Genomic DNA, 23510 nt, shown 5'->3' on the forward strand with positions numbered 1-23510 from the left:
AGAACTAGGCATAGACTGGATGGGCTGAAGGGCCTGTTTCCATGCTGCATCTAAACTAAACTAATTGACTGCCCTGTAAATATTTAACTAGACCAAAGATTGCCACCTTTCTGCAAGCCCAAGTAAGAACTTGGGTAATTAATTTAATGTTTGATCTAAAGCATTTTCAGAATTACCTAAGTCATGTTCTGCCTTGTTCAGGAACAACTATTAACAACCAACAATCCTGGTTGTTCACGAACCTGGTAAAATACATGAGTTCATTGATGTGTACTATGTTTAGTAAGAAACATGTTGGGATGTTTATACAACTTTAGACCTATTTTAAAAACCCTCAGTTATTGTATCTCATAAGTTCATGTGATAGTAGCACAATTAGGCCATTCAGCCCTCCAGGTCTCCTCCACCATTCAATCATGGCCGATCTATCTCTCCCTCTCAACCCCATTCTCCTGCCTTCTCCTCTAAAACCTCTGACACTAATCCGTACTAATCAAGAATCTGTCAACGTCCTCCTTAAAATTATCCTTTGACTTGGCCTCCACAGCCATCTGTGGCAATGAATTCCACAGATTCACCACCTTCTGACTAAAGAAATCCCTCCTCATCTCCTTTCTGAAGGCGCGTCCGACAGGCCTTGCAGCTTCTTTCCACAAATTCCTTTTAGCCGTTGGAAATGTTGCCCCAATGGATCGGTTTATTACCAGCTTCACTGTTTGATGTATCTCTGCTGCCAGAACTGCCTTTTTGCAAGGATTGCTCACACTGGCAGCAGATGCAATACGTGCCAAGAATTTGAAATCCTGAAACTGGTGCTAAATTTCACATTAGCAGCAATGATGTTACAAAAAAAAAGTGTTTTTTGCAAGTTTCTCTGCTGCTTCATAAATAGCAAAATTATCTGTGTAGATTTGTAGCCTCTCTTTTGGTGAAATATTTTCTGTGAATAAGACATTTGCTAACACACCTACTGTAGACAGCATTTACTGAGTAGTTAACTACTCTAAGCTGTTCAATTAGTTTATATTGTTCTTGATGCTTACTCATTGGCAAATGTTTCTCACTCCGGAGATTGACACAAAATGTTGGATTAACAGCGGGTCAGACAGCATCTCTGGAGAAGAGGAATAGGTGATTGTTTTGGGTTGAGACAGCCCCTGCCTCTCGGTCTGAAGAAGGGTCTCGACCCGAAACATCACCTATTCCCTTTCTCCAGAGATGCTGTCTGACCCGCTGTCTTAGAGGGCAGTGGAGGCAGGTTCTCTGGATACTTTCAAGAGAGAGCTGGATAGGGCTCTTAAAGATAGCGGAGTCAGGGGATATGGGGAGAAGGCAGGAACGGGGTACTGATTGTGGATGATCAGCCATGATCACATTGAATGGCGGTGCTGGCTCGAAGGGCCGAATGGCCTACTCCTGCACCTATTGTCTATTGTCTATTGTCTACTCCAGCTTTTTGTGTCTATCTTCGGTTCAAACCAGCATCTGGAGTTCCTTCCATCTCATTCTGGCTTGTATTTTGAGAGGCGACCAATATCTGCAGTAACTCAGCGGGTCATGTTAGCAGCATCCCTGGAGAACAGGGATAGGTGATGTTTCGGGTTGGCACCCTTCATCGGGCATAAGAAAGTTGGGAGGGGCAGGACCAAGTGTGGCAGGTAAGAGGTGAGCAGTGAGAGAGGGTCGCACAGAACTCCCGACGGAGAGAGGAGGCGAGCGTCCGAAAAAGGGTCTCGACCCCAGGCATGGACATCGCTATCAAAACATGGGGGGGGGGGCACAATTTATTGGCGGCCACGCACGCGCATGCGCACACACACGCGAGGCTTCGGCCGTGGGCCCTGTGGGCGGTAACATCGGGAGCTGACCTGGTTGGTGACCGACTGTGAACACCAGCAACAGCAGCTTTGTCTACCCCGAATCGTGGGGCTTGAATCGGCCCGTTCACGGGGGCTTTCATCGGCCGGCGGGGGCTTCAACATCGGGAGCCTCGATCCCCTCGATGCAGCAGTTTGATTTTAAGATAAAAGGGTGATGAAAGGCCCCGCGAACAGGCCGTTTCAGCCCTTAGAAAGCGTCTGATAAAGTCTGGATTACAAAACATGGGGGGGGGATTGTCCCCCACCTCTCACAGCATGGGGGGGGGACGTCCCCCCCAGGATTTCCGCCCATGCTCGACCCGAAACATCACCTATTCCTTCTCTCCAGAGATGCTGCCTGATCCACTGAGTTACTCCAGCTTTTTGTGCCTGTCTTCGGTAGAACCTCTTCAAAGTCGGCATACCTTGAGGAGATTTCGCAGTGCTTTTTCAAAAATCATTTTATTGCTTATCTTTTCCTGCCAAGATATCTGATTATAATTAACATCTGCCATTGTCCTCTGGGAACTGAACTTGGCTGCAAGGAAGCAAAGCATGGGAAGCAGTTAGCACCTTTCAATTCTGCTTGTGAATTTTGTCCAACATATATTTTTGCGGAGGTACACAAAATTGCTGGAGGAACTCAGCGGGTGCAGCAGCATCTATGGAGCGAAGGAAAATTTTGTGTACCTTCGATATTCCAGCATCTGCAGTTCCCTTTTGAACACATATATTTTTGCGGAATGGATTTTTGAAAAATACGTGTGAAACTTTTGCTCACAACTAAGCTCCTCTGTTGTATGATGCCGTGCCAACTGAGATTAATTAATCAATGCAAAGGAATTGTTTTTCTGTGTGACAGATTTATGAATATGAACAATTTGGACAAACCCACGTCTGGAAACACTGCAGCTAATAAATCTACGTGTCAATATTCACCCAAATCATTCATCATTCCACCACATTAAAAGTTTCCTGTCGTTTTGCAAGCACTTTCAGAACTTTGTAATGGACCCTGGAGTTGATTGTATTAATGAAATAATGATCCTTCGCTTCTGCAAATGAAACCAAATTCATGTCACACCTCAGCAACTACAAGGTTTGACATGTTTCAGAAAGATGCTGGAAAAATCGAAGGTAAGACAAAAAAGCTGGAGAAACTCAGCAGGGTGAGGCGGCATCTATGGAGCGAAGGAATGGGCGACGTTTCGGGTCGAGACCCTTCTTCTGAAGAAACGTCGCCTATTCCTTCGCTCCATAGATGCTGCCTCGCCCGCTGAGTTTCTCCAGCTTTTGTCTACCTTCAAGGTTTGACATGTTTGTTGCAAAGCTGGTGAAAGCAGATTCAATAGTAACTTCCAAAAACAAAATGCTGAAGGTTTGGGAAAAATACAGAGTTGCCTCGGTTAGACTTCAGAAATGGAGAGACAAGGAACTGAAGATCCTGGAATCTTGAGCAAACTTAAAATACTGGGGGATCTCATGCGAGTCAGGCGGCATCTCTCAGGACACAGGTAGGCGATGTTTTGTGTCTGAAGAAGGGTCCCGACCCAAAACGTTACCCATCCATGTCCTCCAGAGATGCTTCCTGGCCAAATGGGTTAATAGACAATAGACAATAGTTGCAGGAGTAGGTCATTCGGCCCTTCGAGCCAGCACCGCCATTCAATGTGATTATGGCTGATCATCCACATTCAGTACCCCGTAATGTCTTCTCCCCATATCCCCTGACTCCGCTTTCTTTAAGAGCCCTATCTAGCTCTCTCTTGAAAGTATCCAGAGAACCGGCCTCCACGCCCTCTGAGGCAAAGAATTCCACAGACTCACAACTCTCTCTGTGAAAAAAATGTTTCCTCGTCTGCATTCTAAATGGCTTCCCCCTTATTCTTAACTTTTACTCCAGACCTCAGAAAAAGATGTGCCTTCTGATAAATTTGTGTTACTCACGATCATTTTGTTTTGATCTCGTACACAGGGCTTGATGACTGTCTCCAACAATACATTAAAAACTTTGAGCGGGAAAAGATCAATGGAGAGCAACTTTTACACATCACACACCAGGAGCTTGAGGAATTAGGTGTCACGCGTATCGGCCATCAGGAACTTATCTTGGAAGCGGTGGACCTGCTCTGTGCGTTGGTGAGTTGCGGTTCCACATTTTGTTTTGCTTATCTCTGATATTAAATATTGCCATTGAAGATTGCTGTGGGCTTTGGGACACCACTTTCAATTGGTTGCTTAAAATACAATGAACTTGCCTTTAATTATTTTTCTGGTGGCCCTTCATTATGGCATATTACTTCTTGGTTTGCAAAAAAACACAGCAGTCAGTTGGAGTGATTTTTTGAGCGAGTGCCAATTACACTCAGCGCTTCGAAATGTCTGAAAATTACTGGCAATGTACATGGTTTTGGTTTCATGGGTGTGTCAGAGCTTGTCCCTGGAGCGGGAGTTGAACCGCTAACCTGGAAGGATAAAGCTACCTTTGTGCCACAGCTGATTCCTCACTGAGGACGGGCCTGCAAGAGAAACAGTGCGTGGTGGCACGGTGGCGCAGAGGTAGAGTGTTGAAAATCCAGCGGGGACCAGAAAGACGCTACGACTCTTTGGGCAACTGAGGAGACGACTCACGACCGTACAGGCGACATGTCGCGGGGTGAACCATGTACGGTCGTGAGTGGTCGCCCAAAGAGTCGTACCTTGTTCTGGTAGTCACTGGATTTTCAACATGTTGAAAATTTTCGGCGACCTGTATCGACCTATGACGGTTGGCGGCAGTCGCCAAAAGAGTTGCGTAAGTGGGACAGGCCCATAACAGCGGCAGAGACCCAGGTTAAATCCTGACTACGGGTGCTTGTCAGTACGGATGTTTATACGTTCTCCCCGTGACTTGCCTGTGTTCCCTTTTTTAATTGTAATGCTGTATGGTAAATTCATTTCACTGCACCTTGTGGTGCATGTGACCGGGGTTACGTTCGTGCCCGAGTGAGGTTAGAAAGGGAATACTCCCAGTCCACGGGCACCCTGAGGGAGTTCCGGGACCGCTGGGCTCCGCAGGATGTTGAATGTAACCTCAATAAGGATTGTATCATAGTTGTATAGTAGGTTATTACAGATATATGTTTGTATTGTATTATGGCGGTGGGTTCTGGCTTGTTTTATTGTAGTGTCAATATTATTTTTGAATAATTGAATACATTTTTTGATTAAAAAAAAGCAAAAAATGGTGCATGTGACAAATAAACTTGAACTTGAACTTCCCTCTGGGATCTCTGATTTCCTCCCACACTCCAAAGACATACAGGTTTGTAGGCTAATTGGCTTGGGATAATTGTGAGTTGTCCCTAGTGTGTGTAGGAAAGTGGTAGTGTGTGGGGATCGCTGGTTGGCGCAGACTCGGTGGGCTGAAGGGCCTGTTTCCTCCTTGTATATCTAAACTACACTAAAATTAAGAAACCGCATATTGTCAGGAACTTTGGCCACACTTTTTGCTTTGCTTTTCTCTCTCGTGTAGATGAATGTAACGTACTTAGATAGGTGCAAACATGGAAGCATTGTTGGTCTAAATCAAATTATATCGTCTAAATGTCGGGGAGATTCAACCTCAGCAGTTGATCTCTTTGAGTCCAGGTCAGGATTGGTCATCAGGTGGAAGAGGCTGGCAGCAGGAGGCTTTTTGTGAATGGTCCCTGGAAGCCAGCGTGGGAGTAAAACGTCTTTGTTGGATTGGAAAGAAATTAAACACTGGAAGGGGTAGCAAACAGCAAAGCATTTTTTTCAAGGAGGGAAAGAGATGGTGAAAAGGCGGTGAGATGTCTTTTAGACTTTACTTTAGACTTTAGAGATACAGCGCGGAAACAGGTCCTTCGTCCCGCTCAGTCTGCGCCGACCGGCGATCTCCCCGTGCCCGAGCTCTATCTTACTCACTAGGGACGATTTACAATCTTTTACCGTAGCCAATAAACCTACAGACCTGCATCTGGTGGAGGAAACAGGAGAACTCATAGAAAGCCTACGCAGTCACGGGGAGAACGTACAAACTCCACACAGACAGCACCCATTGTAAGGATTGCCCTCGGGTCTCTGGCGCTGTGAGGCAGCAACTCTACCGCAGCGCCACCGTGCTGCCCCAAATCAGATGAGAGGGAGGGACGGAGGAACGGAGAGGTTCTGTTACAGATTACTCAGTAAGTGGGGTACCCTTGTTCATAGGCAGCCCAACACTTCCTAGTAAAGGTCTATATTACTCCACAAGGAAAGCTGGTGAAAGTTCTGAACTTGCCGGCCTGGCCTCTTCCATTGCCCACCATTTCCCAACAGGTTCCCCTCAGTGGTGAACAAATCTCCTCACCTTCCTCACACCCAGCCTCACCATTGCAGATCATCATACACCAGAATCTATTTGTTAAACGCAGGACTCACTTTCCTTCCTGCTGGTATTTTGCACAAGAGACCAGGTTCGTTGTGGGATTGGAAGGCAGTCCGTTATGTGATGGGATTTAAAAGGCTGCCCTTCCAACAAATGTCTATTAGATCAGTTCAGGTGAAGTATGAATGTTCATCCTGATCATTTAGTTCCTTTCATTATATTCTGCATCTAGATAATACCCACTCTAGTTCAAAGCAACAAGGTGCAGTAAGTCATAATGTAAATGTCTTGCATGAGTTCAATATGTTGCTGAATAATTGTGACAGGAAATAACGTTATTCAATGACAATCAGTGTTCACATAAGTTCATAAGTGATGGCGCAGAATTAGGCCATTCAGCCCATCAAGTCTAGTCTGCCATTCAATCATGGCTAATCCAACTCTCCCTCCTAACCCCATTCTCCTGCCTTCTTCCCCATAACTTCTGACACTAATCAAGAATCTATCTATCTCTGCCTTAAAAATATCCAATGGCCACTTCCACAGCCTTTTGTGGCAAATAATTCTATAGATTCACCACCCTCTGACTAAAGAAATTCTCCAAAGAGATCTCTTTTAAAACTCCAGATGTTCTCTGTTTAAAGCTGAGGAGGAGACATTATCATTCTTATGAACATTTTGCTATTAAACAAATGTGTCATGTTTGTATCTTCATATTAAGTGGATCCCACATTAATTGGAGAGGTTTAGCCCACAGACATTGACCCTCAGTGAGATAGTAATTATCATTGCAATGGCCTTCCAAACACTTGCCTTCATTGAATTACTGCAGTACAGATGTGCTGGAGGTGAGGTGAGATGAGATGAGCAGCACAAATCATGTCTCCAACACAAATATATATGATAATCCAAATAATTACAGAACTCAGATAAGCGTTAAATTAGCCAGAGGCTGCCAATGCATATTTTAGCATAAAATAATCATCTTATTTAGCTTTGAGGTAAAAAAGATAACTTTACATATGTTCTCAATTAAAGCTCCAACACTGATCTTCTTGTTGTTTAAAATGCACGTAATAAATGGATCATTTTAAAGGAAACTAATTCAATAATAGCTGAGCTGGGTTTAGAGATTGTCAAATTACCGTACTTAAGGCATGAGAGATATTGATCACCACGTGAAAGGTCTTTGTAAAGTCACTCGAAATCGGAGTTGATGGAATGCTCTTGTTGTAGACTTGCAGGTTGTTTTTCAGGCTCCTCCTGTTTACAGAGCACTTATTAGTTTTAATCTGTTGCACACTTATCCAAAGAGCGTTGTGCTAGATGTTCAATTGGAAAAGCCAACGGACAGGACAATGATTCCTCTCTTGAAATATTGACAAGATTCTGAACCAATTTTCAGGAGATCTACGAAGCATTTAAGCATTTTAGAAAAAGGCTGCCTGTCTAAGCTATGATTGTAGCACGTTGCTACAAAGCCCAAATGGTATGAAATGAGCTGTTAGAACTGGCCCCGATCTCTCAGCATTTTGTGCCCATCATTGATTCATTGACGTCTTTTGCATGGCGTAAGTGTGAAACTTGTGGTAGCCTTGACATCAACAAAACCAAGGAACTAATCGATAACTTCAGAAAGGAGAAGTCAGGAGACCAAGTGCCAGTTTTCCTTGGTGGGCCAGTGGTGGAGAGAGTTAGCAGCTTCAAGTTGTTGGGCATCAACACCACCGATGATCATGTCCTGAGCCCGGCAGAGAAATGTAATCATGAAGAAGGCGTGTCGGTGCCTCCATTTTCTTTGAAGTTTGAAGAGATTTAACTTGTCGTTGAACAATCTAATAAACTGCTCCATGTGAACTGTAGAACGCATTCCAACTGGTTGGACCATGGTTTGGGACGGCAACTCCAACGTACTGGATGCGGAGAGTGATGGACTCAGCCGGTCCATCTCTCCAGCATGGAAAACGATCTACATGAAGCAGCGTCTATCATCGAGGATCCCACCATGTCTGCATCATTTATAACAATTCACACAAGATACAAGATATTTTATTATGTCATTTGAACCTAAGTTCAAACGAGATTACGTTTCTGCAGTCATACAAACAAGAAAAAAACCCGCAAAACACACAATTAACATAATTTACATAAACATCCATCACAGTGAATCTCCAAACACCTCCTCACTGTGATGGAAGGCAAAGTCTTGTCTCTCCCCTGTTCCTTATACTTCTCCCGATGTTGGAGCCCCCAGCAGGCGATGGTAAGTCCCGCGGCCGTTAAAGCCACGCCGGGCGATGCAAGGCCCCGCTCCGGGTCGCCCTCAGTCCCGCAACTCGGGCGGGAGAAGTTGCCGTTGCGGGAGCTCCGAAAAGCGGTCTCCCACCAGGGACCCGCGAACTCCCGATGTCACCGTCCACCGGGCCTGCGGCCGGAGCCTCCGAAGCTCCGGAGTCGTGTCGCAGCCGCGCGCCACCACAGCTCTCCACGCTCCGAAACCGACCAGCTCCACGATGGTGAGTACGCAGGCTCCGCGACTGGAGCCCCCAGGTCATTCCGGTTGGAGGCCGCTCCACGGTGCTAGGCCCCAACGACAACGGAGACCCAACAGCAAAAAGGTCGGGTCCCCCGTACAGGGAAGAGATTTAAAAGTATGTTTCAGTCTGGATGTTGATCCCTTGAAAGTGGCATCTCAGGTAGATGGCGTGCTCAAGAAGGCTTCCATCACATTGGCCTATTCATAATCATAGTCATAATCATACTTTATTAGTCAAGTATGTTCTGCAACATACGAGGAATTTGATTTGCCGTACAGTCATACCAATGAAAAGCAACAGAACACACAAAACACATTTTAACACAAACATCCACCACAGTGACTCCTCCACATTCCTCACTGTGATGGAAGGGTCGAGACCCTTCAGTCTGAAAAAGGGTCTCCAGCTGAAACGCCACCCATTTCTGCTCTCCAGAGATGCTGACTGGCCCGCCGAGTTATTCCAGCATTTTGTGTCTATATTGAGTATAGATGTTGGGAAGACCTGTTACAATTGTATAAGACGTTAGTGAGGCCACATTTAGAGTATTGTGTTCAGTTTTGTTCAGCGAGTCATAGGAAAGATGTTGTCTATCAGGAACGGGTGCAGAGAACATTTACGAGGACATTGCCTGGACTTGAGGGCCTGAGCTATCGGGGGAGATTGAACAGGCTCGGACTTTATTCCTTGGAGCACAGGAAGATGAGGGGTGATCTTATCCTTCTTAGGCCCCCATCGTTCATGGCTGACCATGGGTGTCTCCAGGGTTGGTGGACGCCAGTGCGTGACCTTGTTTAACGTGGGGAGACTGGTGAACAGGCAGCCACCTTGACAGATCTGGGTCAGGATCCAGTGGCATGGAGTCCAAGACGACCGGAGACCCTTTTCTGCTGCAGCCTTCATCCGCCTTCCCAGCCGTTGTAACGCTCCACTAAGGTCAGCCATCGTCCTCCGCCTGTTCCACCGTTGAGGTCTTGGTTGGATTGCTCTTTGTCAGAGACCTCCCCCTCGACCTTACCGCCATGGGTGGCCCTACCAGGAGCATAGCTCCAGACGGCATCGCTCTCAGGATCTCAGGACCGCACAAGCTTCTCCACCACGACAAGGTGACAATCCACGGAGATGTATCCACGATGATCTTATAGAGGTGTACAAAATCATGAGAGGAATAGATCGGGTAAATTCACTGTCTTTTGCCCAGAGTAGGAGAATCGAGAACAAGAGGACATAGGTTCAAGGTGAGGGGGGAAAATATTTAATAAGAATCTGAGGGGTCACTTTTTTACACAAAGGGTGGTAGGTATATGGATCGAGCTGCCAGAGGAGGTAGTTGAGGCAGGTGCTATCATAAGGTTTGAGAGACATTTGGACAGGTACATGCATTGTATCGGTTTAGAGGGATATGGGCCAAACGCTGGCAGGTGGGACTAGTGTGGATGGGGCATGTTGGTTGGCATGGGCGTGTGGGACCGGAGGGCCTGTTTCCACACTGTATGACTCTGTGACTACAAGAGAATTCAAGGTCATGATGATTCTGTGGCACTCCCACAATGTTGAGCTTCGAGAGTCTAATTTTAACACGTTTGTTTCAAAGCAGTTAATATTCTTGTAAGTGACAGACACAGGAAGGTGTAAACATATTAAGCAGTTTCTCATTTGTAATTGTTCTTGATTTAATCTTTGCCCCATTAACTTCATTCCCACTGTGAGAAGCACTAGTTTGTGGAAATGGAAATGTGTTGTTACCATGTGGGCCACCACTTGCTTGTCAGACACACACAATATTTACCAGGAGAATGTAATACCCAGAGTACAGATGGGGTTTAAATTAACGCCACTCCTTTGTATGTCGATGAGAGCGCGGGGAATCACCGCGAGAAAAGGGGGAGCCGGCGCGCTTTGTAACATTGTCAGCGCCGTAGTCAAGTCAAGTCAGTTTTATTTCTATAGCACATTTAAAAAATAACTCTCGTTGACCAAAGTGCTTTACATTGGTGGAGGTACTAACGTTATACAACATTGGTTCATAGATTAAGTACATACATCACTACATACATATAGCCCTCCCTCACAGGACGTCAAGAAAGGCTGAGTTTTAAGTCTCGACTTAAAAGAGTCGATGGAGGGGGGCAGTTCTGATGGGAAGGGGGATGCTGTTCCACAGTCTAGGAGCTGCAACCGCAAAGGCGCGGTCACCCCTGAGCTTATGCCTAGACCGCGGGATGTTCAGTAACCCCAAGTCGGCCGATCTGAGGGACCTGGAGGTGGTGTGGTGGGTGAGCAGACTTTTGATGTAGGTGGGGGCAAGCACATTGAGGGCTTTGTAAACATAAAGAAGGATCTTGAAATTTATTCAGAACCGCACAGGGAGCCAGTGGAGGGTGGCCAGAATCGGCCAGAAGCGGCCGTAGGTGGCCGCTATTTGTATACGTTGTGTACGCAAGCAGAGAATCTCACTGTGCCTAGTCACATGTGACAATCAAGTATTCCTATTCCTATCCATTCAAACTTTGGTTCAATATTCTAGGGCAAATGTTTTACACAGAAGGTCGCGAGTGCCTGAAACACTGCTGGGGTGGTGGTGGAGGTAAATATGATTGTAGCATTAAATTGAGGCACTTGGATGGGCAGGGAATGGAAGGATATGGATCATGTGCAGGCAGATAAGGGTTGGTCTTGGCATCATGTTCAGCACGGACATTGTGGGCCGAAGGGCCTGTTCCTGTGCTGTACTGTTCTATGTCCTACCGTATGTTCTACGCATCTTTCTGGTCAATCCATTTAGTGCATAAATCAGTCCCTTCTCAAAGCAGTGCTCATAGAGTCATAGTGTTATGCAACACAGAAACAGGCCCTTCAGCCCAACTTGCCCACGCTGACCAGGATGCCCCATCTACACCAGACCCACCTAGATCATAAGATCATAAGTGATTGTAGAATTAGGCCATTCGGCCCATCAGATCTACTCCGCCATTCAATCATGGCTGATCTATCTCTCCCTCCTAACCCCATTCTCCTGCCTTCTCCCCGTAACCTCTGACACCCGTACTAATCAAGAATCTATGTATCTCTGCATTAAATATATCCAGTTCATTCCATATACCCATGAAAAAGTTGCCCTTCAGGTTACAATCGAATTTTTCCCTCTCACCTTAAACCTATGTCCTCTGCTTTTTGATTCCCCTACTCTGGATAAAACATTGTGCATTCACCCGATCTATGCCCCTCATGAGGATGGATTTACCAGACCATCTCCAAAGTTTAGAGGGGGAATCCATTGCTACAGATGGCTGTGGAGGCCAAGTCATTGGGTGCAGGAAGGAACTGCAGATGCTGGTTTAAATCGAAGATAGACACAAAATGCTGGAGTAACTCAGCGGGACAGGCAGCATTTCTGGAGAGAAGAAATGGGTGTGGTTTGGGGTCGAGACCCTTCTTCAGGCTGATGTCAGGGGAGAGGGAGATACATAGATATGGAAGTGTAAGGTGTGAAAATAGGACAAAGGGAATGGAGATCAAGGAAAATGTAGAATAGATTGGTTATTGGATTATGGGGTGAAGGCAGGAGAATGGTGTTGGGAGGTAAAGATTGATCAGCCATGATTGAATGTCGGTGAACTTGATGGGCCGAATGGCCTAATTCTGCTCTTATGACTCGTGAACATGAAATTACCGGCTGCTGCGGGGATGCAGGTATCCCCCCCCCCCCCCAATCCATTCCAGCTTTCTTGAAATTCGCAAGAGTTTGTAAGATAAAACCGAGTTATGAAAAAATTGCTTCCGTGTGATCAGTCATAGAATCATAGAATCATAGAAAGTAGGTGCGAGAGTAGACCACCAGGTCCGTCGAGCCCGCACCGCCATTCACTCATGGCTGAACACTAAACAGACACACTTACCCACAAACAGTAGACACAAGACACAGAACACAAGACACTACCCTCCCCTTTATACCGCTATCACCCCTCTCCACCCCAAGAACCGCGTGATCTCCTGGGGGAGGCAAAAAACCGGATAAAAACCCAGGTCCAATTCGGGAAAAAAATCCGGGAAATTCCTCTCCGACCCCAATCCAGGCGATCGACACTTGTCCAGGAGATCACTCAGGTCTACTATACTAACCATACCTAGGTCCATATCCCTGCCCTCTCCCCGTAGCCCCTTATCCCCTTGGCAGCTAAAAAAACCATCTATTTTTGACTTAAATATATTTAACGTATCTGCTTCCACTGCTCCCTGGGGCAGTGAATTCCACAAACTAACCACCCTCTGGGTGAAGAAGTTCTTCCTCATCTCAGTTTTAAAAGAGCCCCCCCTCACTCTGCAACTATGTCCCCTAGTTCTAGCCTCCCCGATCATTGGGAACATCCTCGGTGCATCCACCCGATCAAGGCCCCTCACGATCTTATACGTTTCAATGAGATCGCCTCTCATTCTTCTAAACTCCAAAGAGTAGAGTCCCAGCTTACTTAACCTTTCCTCATATGTCAATCCCCTCATTGCAGGAATTAATCTTGTAAACCTTCGCTGCACTGCCTCCAGGGCTAGTACATCCTTTCTTAAGTATGGACCCCAGAACTGTACACAGTATTCCAAATGTGGTCTCACTAATACCGTGTACAGCTGCAGCAAGACCTCCGTGTTTTTATACTCAATTCCCCTAGCAATAAAGGCCAAAACTCCATTGGCCTTCCTGATTGCTTGCTGCACCTGCATACTGACTTTTAGTGATTCATGTACTAATACCCCTAGATCCCTTTGCGTTGCATTACAACGCAGCTCCTCCTCATTTAGAAAATAACTTGCCCTATCATTTTTTCCCCAAAGTGAATGACTTCACATTTATTAGTATTAAATTTCATCTGCCAAGTTGTTGCCCACTCACCTAGCTTATCTATATCCTTTTGCAGACTCTTCCTATCCTCCTCATCCCCTACTTTCCCTCCCATTTTCGTATCGTCCGCAAATTTTGATATATTACACTTGGCTCCCTCCTCCAAATCATTTATATAAATTGTGAACAACTGTGGTCCCAGCACCGACCCTTGCGGAACCCCGCTAGTTACCGGTTGCCATCCCGAGTATGAACCATTTATCACCACTCTCTGCTTCCTATTCGTTAGCCAATCCTCTACCCATGCTAATATATTACCCCCAATCCCACAATTTTTTATTTTTAGCAATAGTCTCTTATGTGGCACCTTGTCAAAAGCCTTTTGGAAGTCCAAGTATACCACATCCACCGGTTCCCCTTTATCCACTCGGCCTGTCACTTCCTCAAAGAATTCGAGCAGATTCGTTAAACACGACTTCCCCTTCACAAAACCATGCTGGTTCTGTCTGATGAAGTCATGTTTATCCAAGTGGCCCGTTAGTGATTCTTTAATAATTGTCTCCAACATTTTACCCACCACCGATGTTAGACTAACCGGTCTATAGTTACCCGCCTTCTGTTTACTTCCTTTTTTAAATATAGGTGTTACATTGGCAATTTTCCAATCCACTGGGACCGTTCCTGCCTCCAGGGAGTTTTGGAAAATTATCACCAATGCATCCACAATCCCCACTGCTATCTCCCTCAAGACCCTTGGATGTAATCCATCAGGTCCAGGGGATTTATCCTCCTTCAGTCCCAGTAATTTCCCTAATACCACCTCCTTGGTGATCTTAATAGTATTTAGCTCCTCCATTCCTACCGCCTCCTGTTTATCCAGCGTTGGAATATTTTTTGTGTCTTCTATGGTGAAGACTGATACAAAATACTCGTTTAATGCCTTTGCCATTTCCATGTTCCCCACCAACAACTCTCCAGTCTCACCCTCCAATGGACCAACGTTCACCTTAACCACCCTTTTTCTTCTTATATAGCTATAAAACTCTTACTATTAGTTTTTATGTTGTTCGCTAAATTCCTTTCATAGCCTATTTTCCCCGTCTTAATTAATCTCTTAGTTACTTTTTGCTGACCTTTAAATGCTTCCCAATCCTCTACCCTCCCACTACCTCTGGCTACCTTGTATGCCCTTGCCTTCAGCCGAATACTATCCTTTATAGCTTTACTGAGCCATGGCTGACTGTTCTTACCCTTACCCCTTTTTTTCTTCATAGGAACAAATTTATCTTGAAGGTTATACAGTAGACCTTTAAACGTACACCACTGCTCATGTACCGTCTTATTCCTGAGTCTGCTATCCCAGTCAACTTTGATCAGCTCAGTCCTCATACCTTCATAATCCCCCTTATTTAGACTAAGCACCCTAGCCTGAGTTTCAACCTGCTCCCCTTCTATCTGAATATGGAATTCGACCATATTGTGGTCACTTGTTCCCAACGAGTCCCTAACTATGACATTTTTAATTAATCCTGCTTCATTACACAGGACCAGATCTAAGATTGCCTCCCCCCTTGTCGGTTCCGTGACATACTGTTCTAGGAACCCGTCTCTAATACATTCTATAAACTCCTCCCCTAGTCTACCCTGCCCAGTTTGGTCTGCCCAATTAATATGAAAATTGAAGTCCCCCATGATTACAGCAGTTCCCTTTTTACATGCGTCAACTATTTGCAGATTTATGTTCTGACTAACAGCGTCACAGCTATTTGGAGGTCTATAAATTACACCCACTAGTGTTTTTTTCCCTTTGTTATTCTCTATCTGTATCCAAGCTGTTTCACTATCCTGATCCTTCAACGCAATATCCTTCCTCTCCATTGCCGTTATTCCCTCCCTTATTAAAAGGGCCACCCCTCCTCCCTTTCTTTCCTGTCTATCTTTTCTAATTGTCGAGTACCCCTCTATATTTAACTCCCAGTCCTGATCCCCTTGCAGCCATGTCTCCGTAATGGCCACGATATCATAACTATATATACTTAATTGCACCGTTAATTCATTTATCTTATTTTGAATACTCCGCGCATTTAGATAAAGCACTTTCAGATGATTTTTACTACCCTTCCTTTCCGTTTTTGCCCTTTTTACATCTAGAGCTTTATCTTCACACATTCTGGATCCTCCTGTCACATTTTGATTTTCCGCTTCCCTGGCCTCCCTTAGCTCACCGTACCCTTACCAAATCACTGTACCTTTAACCAGAAAGCAGAAATGCTAACCTGAGGTTGCACCCAATCAGCTGCTTCCTCTAGTCTGCTCCCACCAATCAGCGGCTTCCCCAGAAACCCTCCCTATGGAGTGTGGAACGTTACGGGATTTGGTAAGCCCTGACCCTCCTCCGCTGTCTCCAACGGTCCTGGGTCTCTGGGAGAACAAGCCCCGTGCCCGATTCAAGCCCTCACCGCTCTGACCCTCCACCGCTGTCTCCAACGGTCCTGGGTCTCTGGGAGAACAAGCCCCGTGCCCGATTCAAGCCCTCACCGCCCTGACCCTCCTCCGCTGTTTGATCTCTGACCCTGAACAAACACTGTCAGCGTAACATAAATATTTCACTTGATAAACTTCGTAAAAAATATGAATCATACGCACAGGACAAAACAATGTGCCTTGTAATGCTTTCAGAATGAGGAGATGTATTCCACAATCTTTCATACATAGATACATAGAAAATAGGTGCAGAAGTAGGCCATTTGGCCCTTCGAGCCTGCACCGCCATTCAATATGATCATGGCTGATCATCCAACTCAGTATCCTGTACCTGCCTTCTCTCCACACCCCCTGATCCCTTTAGCCACAAGGGCCACATCTAACTCCCTCTTAAATATAGCCAATGAACTGGCCTCAACTACCCTCTGTGGCAGGGAGTTCCACAGATTCACCACTCTCTGTGTGAAAAATGTTTTTCTCATCTCGGTCTTAAAGGATTTCCCCCTTATCCTTAAGCTGTGACCCCTTGTTCTGGACTTCCCCAACATCGGGAACAATCTTCCTGCATCTAGCCTGTCCAACCCCTTAAGAATTTTGTAAGTTTCCATAAGATCCCCCCCCCCCCCTCACTCTTCTAAATTCATCAGTCGGGTCACACACGTGACCAAGACTGGAGTCAGAATGGTCGGATAACTGGGAAGGGGGAGGGATGGAGAGAGAACTTGGAGTTGGAGACGTCAATATTTGGGGTGTAAGCTGCCCAAGCGTAATATCAGCTAATGGTACACTGGAGAACCAGTCATGGTTTCGACAAGAATCCGGACATTTCATAGTCATAATCATTAAGACAAGTTGCTTTTACAAAAAATTGATATTTTAATTAAAAAAATAATTTGCATTTAAATTCAAAGTAGCTGTGGCGTCCGCATTTCGTGTTTGCCAGCAACTACTCCACCGAGAAAAATGTGACATATGCTGGCATGATCCCGTCACCCTGAGAAGGTGGGACATTGTGCTTGTAGTTTGCGCTGGCACTTTGATGTGAGTGCTTGGATAACAATGGACTATTTAGTCATTAATACATTTTAAAACATTACAATTATGAAATTCGGTTGGTTGTGTTCAATGAGCTTCGAAACCTAATAAATGGTGGTAGGTTTATTAATGTGTTAATAATACACAGGCTTGGCTGATAATATCCCTGTGTAGTTTCCTTTAATAAGGAGGTTTTCCCTGCCTAATCTGTAAATGTAATTTTACTTCAGTGAGAATTCTAAGCAGTAAAATTAATTTGGGCATTGGAAGTACTCTTACAAAGATATCAATGATACAATTTTCATGCTACAGGATGTGTGTGTGCGCACATGTGTATTTGTGTGTGTGTATTTGTGTGTGTGTATTTGTGTGTGTGTGTGTGTGAGCGCATGTGCATGTGTGTATATATGTGCATTTGTGTGTGTGTGTGTGTGTGTGTATATGTGTGCATGTGTGGGCATTCGTGTGTGCGTGTGAGTGCATGTGTGTGTATGTGCGTGCTGCCTTTGAAACAGTATGCACTATAGTCTCAATGACGTGAGCTGTGAAAATTGGTATTCTGGCACAAGTCATGAGAATGATATTAGTACAGTGTCAGTCATCCCTCTTAAGCTTATAATATGCTGTCATTTTTATTTATCCTTCCTTTTATGTCACATTACTTATTCTCCGAATGTGCAGAGTCTGGAGTAGTTTGAGGATTTGGACGATGCATCATATTATCTATTCGCCTTTCACTTCTGCGTCCAAATCCATCCCAGGGAGACGGATGAAACATTCCCATCGCCTGCCTCGTCAAATGATGCATGAAATAAGGCTGGGTTTAGCACATGGATCTGGCCAAACTCGGAACTAATTGGCACTGCCACTCAAAAAATAATGGCCCTGGCAGGGATGGCACTGCAGGGAGGGAACGGGGCACAGTTTAGAAGGAGAGACAAAAAATAAGAGAAACTAGAGGGCCGTAAGTGATAGGAGCAGAATTAGGCCATTCAGCCCATCCAGTCTGATGCAGCCCATTGGCTGATCTATCTCTCCCTCCTAACCTCCTCCCTCCTCCCTCGAATAGTGAAAGGCTTGGATGGAGTGGATGTGGAGAGGATGTTTCCACTAGTGGGAGAGTGTAGGACTGGAGGTTGCAGCCTCAGAAGTAAAGGAAGTTCCTTTAGGAAGGAGATAAGAAGGAATTTCTTTCATCAGCGAGTTGAATACAAATTGAATTGAATACTTTATTGTCACATGAGACAAGTCACGGTGAAATTCTATGCTTGCCTACTCAAGGTATGCAAATAGTCGCCCATAAAGGGCTCTGACAAAGTTACAAAGTGCCTCCTCGCCAGGTCCCCATTTGTTCTCCCCCCCCCCCCCTCACAGTGCCCACCCACACCGGGGTCCTCCATTGTCCATTGTTCTTCCCCCTCCCTCACAGCGGTCCCCCATGCCCGATCCTCCTATGTTTCTACCAGAGGGTGGTGAATCTGTGGAATTCATTGCCACAGAAGGCCGTGGAGGCCAAGTCAATGGATATTTTTAAGGCCGAGATGGATAGATTCTTGATTAGTACGGGTGTCAGGGGTTATGGGGAGAAGGCAGGAGAATGGGGTTTGGAGGGAGGGATAGTTCAGCCATGATTGAACGGCGAAGGGGACTTGATGGGCTGAATGGCCTAATTCTGCTCCTATCACTTGTGACCTTATTATGACCCCATTCTCCTGCCTTCTCTCCATAATCCATGAAATCTGTACTAATCAAGAATCTATCTTCAGTCTGAAGAAGGGTCTCGACCCAAAATGTCACCCATTCCCTCTCTCCAGAGACGCTGCCTGTCCCGCTGAGTTATACCAGCATTTTTTGTCTGTAGCAGGGGAGAGTAGTTGGTCTTGGCATATTATTCAGCGTGGACATTGTGGGTGAAGGGCCTATTCCTGTGCTGTACTCTTCTATGTTCTATGTTCCTGTATCAATCCCTTGAGGAGTGCACAGCATGGATTTGAATGTTGAAATTTCTTATTCATGGTTGAAAACATCAACGGGCCACGGTGCCTTGCAATGCCGTGTACGACAATGATCGCAACATCTACTGAAGTGTGGATGGCCGTTGGCTCGCTTGGAGTTCATCCACCCTTTGACAGGTCTTGTTTTTGGTCCTGCTGGGGGTCCACAGCCCCCTCCTCACCTGGCAAACCAGGTGGGGGAGACGGTTTAGTCGCTGACTATACGACCATGGAGCAGGTAGCACGGGATGACATGGTACCCGTGGCGAGAGGAACTACCCCCCCAACCTGACTTGAAAATCTCTTATTACCACAGACTATCCTAACTGTACAAAGATTATCAATAAGACTAAATCACTAAACAATGGCAAAATATGGCCATGCAGTTCAACAACCGATAACCATCAGACAGTGAGTTATAAACAAATCTTGGAATCTGAAGAAAGGTCTCGACCCTTAAGGGCCTGTCCCACGAGCATGCGACCTGCATGCGGCGAGCGCGACCTAATGTGGTCGCTTGAGCCGTATGGCCTCGCGGGGCCGGTCCCACTTCGATCACCGGAGCCGTATGGAGTTGTGCGGAGCTGGTCCCGACATCGCGAGGGGCTCCGAAAAACTGACACTGTTCATAAATTCCGCGCGGGAACGGCCTGCCGGCCCGCAGCCGCATTTAGGCTGTATGCAGCGTCTCGACACCGTACGCACCGTCTTGACGGCGTACGCCTAGCGCGAACTTCCCGCGGACTTCGCTTGAACTTCACGTCAACTCGTACGGGATCACTCGTCCTCCGCGCGGCCCCCGCTTCCGGTTGGGTCGCGCTTGCCTCATGCAGTCGCATGCTCATGGGACAGGCCCTTTAAGGGTCGAAATGTCTCAGTCCAGATTCTCCAGAGATACTGCCTGACCCGCTGAGTTACTCTTTTTATCTTGGAGTCAGAACTCTGCTGACATTCACAGAGTGTATATGTGCTATGAACGGAACCATTTGCTTGAATTAGTCACACAGTACTGGAGTAACTCAGAGGTCCAGACAGCATCTCTGGAGAAAAGGAATAGGTGACGTTTCGGATCGAGATCCTTCGTCAGATTGAAAAAAAATCAGGCCAGGAAACTTTAATGGTCTTTGCACAGAGTGGATTATCTCCCCAACTTCCCTCTAGGCCTCCATCCTTTCCAGCTTTTCACCATTTAAAAGCTTTTTATTGATTGAAGCAAAGTGCATCACCTCATATTAGTCTCATCAATTTATCCAGTCCAACCATTTTATTATTATTAATCGCTATGTTACTCATTCTTATTGGACTCTTTATATTGTACCATCTGGCATATTAATTATGTTTCTAATATAAGGCCATATAAAAGATGTAATTCTTTAGTTCAGTTTAGTTTAGAGAAACAGCGCGGAAACAGGCCCTTCAGCCCACCGAGTCCGCGCCGACCAGCGATCCCCGCACACTAACACTATCCTACACACATTAGGGGCAATTTAGAATTTTACCAAGCCAATTAACCTACAAACCTGTGCGTCTTTATAGGGTGGGAGGAAACTGGAGTACCCGGAAAAAAGCCACGCAGGTCACGGAGAGAACGTGCAAACTGCTCCAAAGAAAGCACCCGTAGTCAGGTTCGAACCCGTGTCTCTTGCGCTACAAGGCAACTTTACATCTTTGATATTACTGCCTATCAGATCTGTTGATAACAATTTTGCCAAGGAAAAGACAATTCATTACCTTCTTCAGTGAAACTCCACAGTCACAATTAAGGACAAGTAGACAATAGACAATAGGTGCAGGAGTAGGCCATTCGGCCCTTCCAGCCAGCACTAGTCCCTTCACACTATTATCAGAGTCATCCACTTCGTTTATTATTAGTTCCGAAACGTTTGAGACATAAATAATTCACAATAATGTATCGTAGAATAATAATAAAGTACACAAAATGCTGGAGTAACTCAGCGGGCCAGGCAGCATCCCTGGAGAAAAGGAATTGGTGACGTTTCGGGTCGAGACCTTTCTTCAGACTGAGAGTCAGCGGAAAGGAAAACGAGAAAGGTGACGATTTGGGATGGGACCCTTCTTCAGACTGCTTTAACAATTATCATTGAGTTCAGAGATAAGTTTAAAGAAGGGTTCTGACCCGAAATGTGACCCTAACCATGTCCTTCCGAGATGCTGCATGACCCGCTGAGTTACTTCAGCACTTTGTATTTTTTGCCAAAGTTTGTTGTTATTGGGATTTATCCAGCATAAACTAAACGGGCTGAATGGTTTCATGTCCTCTAACTATCCTATAATTGCAGACGAGGCTCTCTATGATCTATGAACATCAATGCTAGACTCTCCCTACACACTAGGGGGAATTTACAGAGACCACTTAACTTACGAGCCCGTATGGCTTTTGGGATGTGGGAGGAAACCGGAGCACCCGGAAGAAACAACGCGGTTACAAGAAGGACGTGCAAACTCCACACAGACAGCACCCGAGGTCAGGATCGAAACCGGGTCAGACACAAAATGCTGCAGTAACTCAGCGGGACAGGCAGCATCTCCGGAGAGAAGGACTGGGTGACGTTTCAGGTCGAGACCCTTCTTCAGACTTCAGTCTTTATGTGAAACAGGATCCCTATTGAAGCAAAATGCGGAGGGACATATTCCATGTTTCACCACTGAAAAAAAACCTCTTCAGGAGGAGGTGAAAACGATATCTACATGAGAAAAAATATATGTTTAAAAAGAGCCCCATAGAAAATAGGTTGCAGGAGGAGGCCATTCGGCCCTTCGAGCCAGCACCATTCATTGTGATCATGGCTGATCGTCCCTAATCAATAACCTGTGCCTGCCTTCTCCCCATATCCCTTGATTCCATTAGCCCCTAGAGCTCTATCTAACTCTCTCTTAAATCCATCCAGTGACTTGGCCTCCACTGCCCTCTGTGGCAGGGAATTCCATAAATTCACAACTCTCTGGGTGAAAAAGTACCCACAAACAATTTCCTCATTCAATATCTTGAAATATCGTGAAATCTCTCCGCTGCATCCCATTGTTTTTGAAGTTATCCCTCAACATTCATTTTTCCCTGAAGGATATCCCTACGCTTTTCAGTGTAGTTTAGTTTAGTTTATAGATGCAGCACGGAAACAAGCCCACCGAATCCACGCCGACCAACGATCCCCGTACACCAGCACCACACACTGGGGATCATTTCCAATTTTACCAAAGCCACTTAACCCACAAAACTGCACTTCATTGGAATGTGGGAGGAAACCAGGGCACCCGGAGTAAACCCACGCGGTCACAGGGAGAATGTGCAAACTCCGAGCCGACAACACCCTTGTCCAGTGCTTGCCCGTCATGGTTTGTTTTGTGTGGTTACGTCAATTGTAAATTTGACGCGAGTCTTTAATCGACCAAGCTGATCATGAGCAGTGAAATCAATCGAAGAGAATAAACAAAGCAACTAAAACTGGAGCTGCATTTAAATCAGCATCCCGGCATTTAAATCAGCATCCCTGCATGTCCCAAAGACACCTTACAGCAAGTGAATAACATTTGAAACTACAGGAATGCTTCCTGTCAGAAGGGTGCAGCCAATTTGCAGATAGACCAACTCTTATCTCATTCCCTTTGCATCTTCACGAGTGGCAATGTGACAAGGCCGGTTAAGCCTGTATTTTCTGTAATGATAATTGAGAGATCAATATTGACCAGGGTGATGGGGTTAATGGCCTTGCTCTTCATGCTCTTTAACGATGACCTGACTGTGCAGACAAAGCCTCAGCTTAATGGTTCATCTGACTGTGTGGCACTCTTTCCCAATCGCACAGGAGTCTCAGCCGAACATTTGAGGGCCTGTCACACGAGGTGGTTTTTTAGGCGACTGCCGGCGACTGTCATAGTCGTAGCAGTTCGCTGAAAAACCGGCGACTGGACTAATGGGCCTGTCCCACTTAGGCCGATTTATTTAGGCAACTGCCGGTGACTACGGCAATGGAATTCTACGATAACCTACGTCAGGAGAAGACAAGCTACGACAAGCCCACGGCCGCCGACTGTCGCCGAAAAGTTTTGAACAGAAAGACGCTACGACTCTTTGGGCGACTGAGGAGACTAACGACCATACAGGCGACACCCTGGCAACCATGTGGCGACAGCCTAGTCGTCTAAAAAATCGCCTAAGTGGAACTGGCCCATTAGTCTTTCTCTTTGGAGAATGACATGAACTCTCACCCTATTCACTCAAGGGAAGGAATGTTCAATAATCGCCAACTAATGAAAACAATAGAGCACATGTACCTCAACCAAGAGACAAGGGCTCTTGTAGAAGCAAGGAACTGCTGATGCTGCTTTACAAAAAAAGACACAAAGTGCTGGAGGAACTCAGCGGTTCAGGCAGCATCT

At 45.8% G+C, this 23510-nt stretch overlaps 1 protein-coding gene across 1 annotated transcript in view; it reads left to right on the forward strand.

The window, feature by feature from the left end:
- LOC116979239 (connector enhancer of kinase suppressor of ras 2-like) overlaps nt 1-23510 on the forward strand; it is a 355767-nt gene that overhangs the window by 37610 nt on the left and 294647 nt on the right. Inside the window, exon 2 of the mRNA XM_033030831.1 lies at nt 3835-3998. Within this exon, the coding sequence (XP_032886722.1) occupies nt 3835-3998 (164 nt within the window). The remainder of the gene's footprint in view (nt 1-3834; nt 3999-23510) is intronic.

Source organism: Amblyraja radiata, chromosome 12, assembly GCF_010909765.2.
Source record: "Amblyraja radiata isolate CabotCenter1 chromosome 12, sAmbRad1.1.pri, whole genome shotgun sequence".
Lineage (NCBI taxonomy): Eukaryota > Metazoa > Chordata > Chondrichthyes > Rajiformes > Rajidae > Amblyraja > Amblyraja radiata.